Source organism: Acanthochromis polyacanthus, chromosome 20, assembly GCF_021347895.1.
Source record: "Acanthochromis polyacanthus isolate Apoly-LR-REF ecotype Palm Island chromosome 20, KAUST_Apoly_ChrSc, whole genome shotgun sequence".
In the NCBI taxonomy this organism is placed as follows: Eukaryota; Metazoa; Chordata; class Actinopteri; family Pomacentridae; genus Acanthochromis; species Acanthochromis polyacanthus.
Window position 1 is genome coordinate 23,078,519 of NC_067132.1, and position 7,633 is coordinate 23,086,151.

The window sequence follows — 7,633 nt, forward strand, 5'->3', positions numbered from 1 at the left end:
AGTCTTTGATAGTAAGTTTTTCTAATGCTGACAGTTTGTGATGACAGGGATTACCAAAAACCCTGACATTTTCATCCAGGCTAGATGAATTAGAACTTGATACATTGCTGTTTAGGAGATGTGAAAAAATGCATTTCACCCCTTCATTAGCATCTACCATGTACTTTTCGGCTTTTTGTGTTAGACTCCTCCAGCAAAGAAATCTTTTAACTATTTGCTCTGGAACGTGTTGTCCCATGGAAGTACTGTAACAAAGTGCCATTAAATGACTCGAAGGAAAAAGCTGATGTGGCCCACAAAGGGCCCCAGTTCCTAACACTTGCGGCAAGGTGTGTCCAAAGATGGACACACAGACTTTTTTTTAAAATTTAATTACTCTTTTTTTTCTGTTCTTTTTTTTTTTTTTTTTTTTTTTTTTTTTTGCAAGAACGTAGAGTCTGCGTCTGACAGACAATTTTCAATGTCAAAATTGAAAATTTGCCTGTGGCGGACATTTTTCAAATTGACCCTGAAGTACTCGTGGCGCTGTGCTGCCGCTGATTGGTTACCCCCGAATGCAACCTGCTTGAATGTAGATGCTGAGGGAAGCGTTGTTGCAGTTGAGTTACAATGGCGCAGTTCAAGTTCGGGATGTTTTATTTTAGGGACAACACAATTCACGTCGAAAGTACTGACATTGTGACACCTCAGTACAGACAGCAGCTCGTTCAGGTATTAAAACGGCCGGACCTCTCCAGTGAAGAAGGATGGATACAAGTGTGCTGGGGCACCAGGAAAGCACCTAAAAACAAGGTGGCCGCAAAACTGCTCTTACTCGGAGGTTTGTATTGCTCGTGCATGGTGTGAAATATCTTCTGAATAAATATTCTTTCTACTAATGACTAAGATAATAGGCAAACTTATCATTCACAAGCTGCACTAGCTAACTAACTAGCTAGCTAGGTGTTAGCGGCAGACGGCAGCTAATGCTAGTGTAAATGGTGCTAACTTAGTGCAACTTCAGATGAGATTTTGTGTGAACATTTGTGAGCGTGCTGTGTGGAGAATGTTTAGCAATAATTGCCCACTGTAAAGAAAGTAACAATAAAAAATTGTACAAATTAGTTATGCTAGCACTTGCCAGCCACTACTGTTAGTGATGATTTGATAAAGAATTTGCCAGTGGCTCATGCTAATGAATGTTAATGTTAACCTTGTATGTAATTTAATTTTATGTAACTATGTTTATAAAAAGACCTAAAGTGACTTGTTGTGTATAATCTTAGATTGACTGTGGTGCATTTCACGAGACATACAAAATATCTAAAATATTGAGCAATGGTTTTGACAGTTTGTCTGATGTATGGTTGTGGTTACAGACAACTACAAGGAGTTGATGGGAAAAAAAGAAGCCTTCCTCCAGGATGAGGACATCTGGCACATGGCAGTTGCAAGGATCTCACCTTGTACCACAACACATGATGGAAGCAAACCAAAGGTTATTTTTGTTGCTTGTGTTGGTAGTTTCTTTAGAAAACACACTTTAATTAATAGTTATAGGCTATTGTGTAGCAACTAGGGATGCCACAATACCACTAATTTTATAGATAGTTCTGACGGCATTCAAATTTGTCTATAACAAAGTCGATAACAGTGTTGCCAACTATTTTCAGTGGGAAGTAGCTAAAGCCTGCAGGAAAAGTCCTGGATGTCGCGAGATAACGTCACGTGCTAATTTGCATATATATGATGGCATGACTTTATTACATATATACAAAATTTAAAAAAAATATATTTTAAATTAAGTTAAACTAAACTGACTGACCAGCGTTTATTTCAAGAGGCTCCTCAATGTGCATCCAAATCTGCCTCTTAATATTAAAAAACTGTTTATACAGGCTGTTGCATCGACTGTAACTGCAGTATCATGAACAGAAAGATGATCATGCACTGGAATAAATTCACTATTGTTAACTCTGTCTATTTTGACAAAACAAAATCAAACTCAAATAGTTAAGTTAAATCATTTAGAATAAAAAATGATGGGGATCAGTGATTGGTCTTTAGGCATGCACATTCACAGTTCATCCACGTCTGTGTGGCTGCTGATTGGTCCACTGAACGTGTTGCTGCTGCTCTGTCCCACCCACTGAACAGTCCACCCAGAGAGCTACATTAGCACTCATTCACTGAGAAATACTGGCGAGTCCCTTCAAGAAAAGTAGTTAAGGTCTGTCCAAAAAGTTGCTAGATATGATGCGAGTCGCTTTTTAAAAAAAAAATCGCTAAAGGGTTCTGAAAAGTAGCTAAATCTAGCGACAAAGTCACCAAGTTGGCAACGCTGGTCGAACATGAAAATAGAATATATCAATTATTTAGTAAAAGTCACAATATGTTGCTAACACACATGTGCACATATATTTTGATATACTGAGCAGTAATGAAGCTAACTGCTGTGTTTACATTTACACAGCAGTGGTTGCAGTGACAAGACAGTTTACAGCTTCATCACTTGTCACTACATGTTTATTAATGACCTCTTGCTGCACTAGCACTTACCACAGTGATTGTTTTTTCCTTTTGCCCTCCCTCCTCTCTTTGCATTTCACATCAGATTTAAACACCTGTACGTTCAAAATGCTGCTCCATTTCGTATCATACTTACCAAAGTCTTGATTCACTGAACTCCCTATTTGTAGGTTGGTTATGTTTTTCATATCTTGTCTCATCTTTTTTATGAGAAATGATATGAAGTGAATGTCACCCACTGAATTATTTTTAATTGTAACACATAAAATCGTTAATGAATTTATGACACTGTAATACTATGATGTTTTTTAGTTGAAATGTTTTTCTAAAAAAAATCTCTTCACCAGAAAGCATCTATGGTATAGTTCATATGTTGTTGTCATGTAATACATTCTTTCTCTTCGGTACAGAAAAAAAGAATTACTGCAACTCCCAGTCTCACTTCAGATGAAGATGAAACACAGATTGACCCATCACAAGTTCTTCAAACAAATGTAAGTATTTACGGGAATAAGGGAATATTGTGGGAGGATAAGATGTATTTTTCATTGTAAGTGGGTTTAGGTTTGACAGCAGTGCAGTTGCAGAAGTGGATGGTGGCACTCCAGCTGTGTTAGTTTTGAAATACTGACTGTTTAGTAAGTACAAAAACTACTACAACACACGACAAATTCTATGATATGAAAAGATAAAATTGTGAGTACTGTTCCTCTGGTGAAATATGGTCTGACAATACCTTAATAAGCTGTACAGTAGGTGATTGATTCTACAAACATCTACAAAGATGGATATTTACCCCTCTCTTGCCTTTGCAGTTTAACATTTTACTTTTTCTGCCCTTTGTTTAAGAAGCCGAAGATGACAAAGGCTGCAAGAGACAGAGCCCTTTCCCAACTGAAATCCTCGCTGCTGAGAAGAAATCCAACAACCTCCACCGCCTTGACAAGTGAAGATGATACAGACATAGACACCAATGTGGACTTATTTGACCCACCTCAGGCTTCGGCATCAACTGTAAGTATTTACAAAACACAAGAAATAAAAGTAGAATTAGGGCCCTATTGTTTCCGCGATCACAGACTCTCGGATGGAATTGCGGAATTGAGAAATAAAAACGGAATCTACTTTATAACACGGAATATCACGGAAAATGACATAATTTGACTGAAATGCTGTTATCGTGAGGAAGAGGAATGTAAACCCAGGGGGAATTTTACCAGAGGGACGGTAATCTGCGTGACACAGCCCCGAAATTCACCTACGCCCCCTCCCACTTTTAAACAATCTATGTTTCAAAACATGTTAACATGGTGAAGCGGCTTCACAATAATCCGCCTTTGCTTGCAAGAAAATTTAAGAAACACGACACTACACTCCAGGTGAGTCATACTAACATAGCATTGTTGACATTTTAATTTATGCAGGACCTCTGCCAAGGGGAAAGTGAAGAGGAGAGTGTCCTGATGGATCAGCCCAGATCCAGTGTTGACATGCAACAGGAAGTGATGGATGCTCTGAAAGGTATTCATACAAAGAAGAATTGCTTATGTTTTTTATGTCAGTAATTGTATCGATAGGAGCCTTATCTCTCATATCTGTGACTTGTGTTTTTTTCCTTAATGCAGAAATACCAGCCTTAGTCAAGTGTGTCAGAGATCTTATTACAACCATGAAGAGAGTGCCACCTGTCATGGACACTGACAGTAGAAGTTCTGGTTCTTCCAGTCCAGCTCCAGAAATGGTATGTTTTGCATTTATACACGTTTTGTAAATACTGCCTTTTTACCTCCGCCAGGAGGTTATGTAATCACCGGAGTTTGTTTGTCTGTTTGTTTGTGTGTGTCTGTCTGTCTGTCTGTCTGTCTGTCTGTCTGTCTGTCTGTCTGTCTATAGCATAACTCAAAAAGTCATGGACGGATTCTGTCCAATTGAGAGATGGCCGTGGTTCGGATCACCTCCAAAATCTAATCGATTCTTACTGGTGCTCTTCCGGACATCCTGTAAAAATTTGGTGAAAATCTGTCCATGACTTTTTGAGTTATGCTGTTAACAGACAGACAGACACACACACAGACAGACAGACAAACGACATGGCGGAGGTATGCGCTCTCCGAGTGCTTTTCTAGTTATTACAGTAAACATTTCATCCAAAATTGTTGTAAACTACATGACTGTTAGCAGTTTTGTCTCTGTAGTCTTGACCCACATTTTGCACGTACTGCATTTGATAGAAACTGTTTTTCCCATTTCAGCATGCAGTTGTTCAGAAATTATACTTTAATTCATTGAAGACCACTTGCAGAAATTACAACTTAACTAATATTTGGCATTCAATAGTTCGGCTCTGTCTTTTAAGAAATGCATTCCAGCAACGTATTCCTAATACCATTTCTAATAATTGACTAACTCTATTTCCTGGACACAGATTTCCCTGGGCAACACGGGGGTGCAGGTCAGCAAAATCTGTTTCCGAAGACTAAACCGAACAAGAATGTCCCTGTTCACACAGGACTTGGCTGTGCTCATCTTTGGGCGGGACGTTTTGGCATCCTCGACTCTCACAGGAAAAGCAAGGCCGACTGGAACAGCGAAAGAGCAGCTAAATCCGGAAAAGCTGAGTGCCCTTGTTGGTAAGTATTGGTTAAGTCTATTTTTTCTTATTATCATTTTGTTTTTATGCCTCTACCCTTGCCTTGGCCATAGCCAGAAGCAACATGTTTCAAATTGCCCTCATGTATGTTTGCCCCCTTCTTGCTAATGTGATAACTCTGGAAAAGCATGATTTGTAACACCATTTTATTTGTCCTTTTCTATTTTATAGATACAGTTATTGCTGAATTTCCAGGAACAAATGTGTCTGATGTGAGGGCAGTGATGCGGAGAAAATGTAACAATGAGAATTTTGTGAGCAAAAAGAAACAGTAAGCAGTAACATCAGTAACTGTTTGTAATCGTTTTTGTTTGTTTTTGGTGGACATACATTTTGAAAAACTGTGTCAATGTTTCACATGTAAAAGTTTCAAAAGTCAGTTTAATGTTCATCCCTGTCATTACTAGCTTCTCTGCGGTGCACAGCTAGCAGGGTAGTGCTAGCACAGCTATTGTTTCTTTTTCTTTTTTCCTTTTATTATTGTTTTTTAGTTAACTTGTTAGACTATGACTAAAAAGAATTCTCTGGGGTCAGATGATCCAAATTTGAATAAAAATGTTACGATGAAGAGAAACTGTTTGAAAATGTTGTTTAAGATGTTTTTAAAGATGTACTTAAATGTACTTTATTATGCACATTTTCCCTGTAATGCCGTGCATGTTCAAAATAAACTTTTTTCTACCTCGAGTATGTTCTAATTATTTTTTATGTTTACTTAAAAGTAATTTGAAATCCAAATTAATTATAAAAAATATATACTTTCTGTGTACTGTTGAAGTGTACTTTAATGAAATATATCTAGTATACTTTCTGCACACATAATTAGTGTACTCACAGTATATTATTTTCGATGTGCTAACAATGTACTTAGTATACTAATGATATATCATGAGTGCTACTTTAGACATAGTAAAGTACAACTTAGTGTACTTTTCTGTACTATTTTGAGACACCATTAAGATGAACTATAATATACTTAAGTACAACTTTTTAATTTTTATTTAATTTTTGTAAATATATTTAAAATGAAATGGCAACACATTAAGATTAAATTAGAAGTACATTTCCAGTATATTCTAAATTTATTAATAGTAACCTGAAAAGTGGATTAAAGTATACTGTAAATTGAACTAAAGAACATTATAAATAAGTACAGTATTAGTAGAGAAAAGTGCACTTAAGTATATTTAAGTTGATCTTAATGGTGTCTCAAAATAGTACAGTCAAGTATACTAAGTTGTATTTCAGTATATCTTAAGTATCAATAATGAATTATCATTAGTACACTAAGTACGTTTTTAGTACTCGAAAATAACACACTTTGAGTACAATAATTTTGTGCTCGTGAAGTTCACTAAGTGTGCTTAAATTTAGTATGTTAAAGTATACTTTTTTTCCGCCTGGGCACCCAAGATTAAACCACTTCACTTCCCCCGTCTCTGGCTGTCTGTTAGTGCAGTGATGCTGCAGAGGACACACCCATCCATCCTCACTCTGCTTTCTCTCTTTGACCCTGAGAAGTTGTGCTGCAGTGGCCACACCACAGTGGACCGCTTCCCTCTGCAAGAGCAAAGAAAAGGAAGGTTAGAGGAGAGAAAGTGAACTGAGAGGACATTACTGTTGCTCCTACTGAGGGATGAATGCAGGAGGAAATAAACTACAGTGTGGAAGGAAGGAATAATGGATTTGGGAGAGTTTTTTTTTTTTTTCTCTTTCTGATGACGATGAAAAGAGACGAGCACTTGTCATTGACATCATGCAATTATGTTTCTTAATGATCCATTAACGATGGCCGGGTTTGAGTGGTCATGAAAGGCAAAAAGAGGACGCTCTTTTTGCCTTTCATGACCACTCAAACCCGGCACAAATGAAAAAGCGCATTCAGTGAACGCACAACGGCACAAATGGGTGTTTTTCATTAGCGGAAAGACAAACGGCATTACTTGTCTTGCTGCTTTTATTTTGGTGTTTTTTTTAACTGCAAGAAAACCATTGATGTTGAATCACTTAAAGGATCAGTTCAACATTCAGAGAGTGATGTTTGAAAGCTTGTTTACGGAGATGGATAAGAAGAATTAATTTACTGCTTCTGTCCTTTCTTGTGTGTGAACTACTAATGAATTTAAAAAAAAACAACAACAAAACAACCCAAAACCAAACAGTAGTATTGCAGCAGCTGGGATACAAGCAACAAAATGCTGTAAAATAATTTTTTCATATTTAAAATACATTTTTTTAGCCTTAATTAGAAAAATATGTAATGTCTTTGGCTTTTCTTTGGTAAACTAGGGATATTTATATTTTAAAAACAATTATATATATACATACATACATATATCAATTCAATAAAAATATGAAAATAATGTCAAATATCTGTAAAATAATGATAGTAATGACATTTTGTGTTATTATATGGTCCCACATTATTATTGCAATATGTAAAAATACGGATTTTAAGATGTGGACGTTATTTGC

General features: G+C 36.7%; 1 protein-coding gene across 4 annotated transcripts; it reads left to right on the plus strand.

Moving 5' to 3' along the window:
* The first annotated feature begins 364 nt into the window (after positions 1 to 364).
* LOC127531358 (uncharacterized) lies at positions 365 to 5,845 on the plus strand. 4 transcript variants are annotated; one of them, XM_051940490.1, is made up of 8 exons: positions 366 to 820; positions 1,359 to 1,477; positions 2,919 to 3,002; positions 3,358 to 3,522; positions 3,933 to 4,029; positions 4,134 to 4,249; positions 5,018 to 5,138; positions 5,330 to 5,845. In XM_051940490.1, the coding sequence occupies exons 1-8, from the start codon at positions 610 to 612 to the stop codon at positions 5,431 to 5,433; spliced, it is 1,017 nt and encodes a 338-aa protein (XP_051796450.1). In that variant the 5' UTR covers positions 366 to 609; the 3' UTR covers positions 5,434 to 5,845. The 4 variants fall into 4 exon arrangements, 3 of the variants coding, with proteins under 3 accessions (XP_051796450.1, XP_051796448.1, XP_051796449.1); XM_051940488.1 differs by having other exon boundaries at positions 372 to 820; positions 4,934 to 5,138; XM_051940489.1 differs by having other exon boundaries at positions 372 to 820; positions 3,361 to 3,522; positions 4,934 to 5,138.
* Positions 5,846 to 7,633: the final 1,788 nt, after the last annotated feature.

Excerpts from the sequence above, each read along its gene's own strand:
- LOC127531358 (XM_051940488.1), top strand. The coding sequence starts at position 610 with ATGGCGCAGTTCAAGTTCGGGATGTTTTATTTTAGGGACAACACAATT. Across the intron at positions 3,003-3,357 it reads CACAAGTTCTTCAAACAAAT|AAGCCGAAGATGACAAAGGC; the intron begins GTAAGTATTTAC and ends CCTTTGTTTAAG. Across the intron at positions 4,030-4,133 it reads AGTGATGGATGCTCTGAAAG|AAATACCAGCCTTAGTCAAG; the intron begins GTATTCATACAA and ends TCCTTAATGCAG.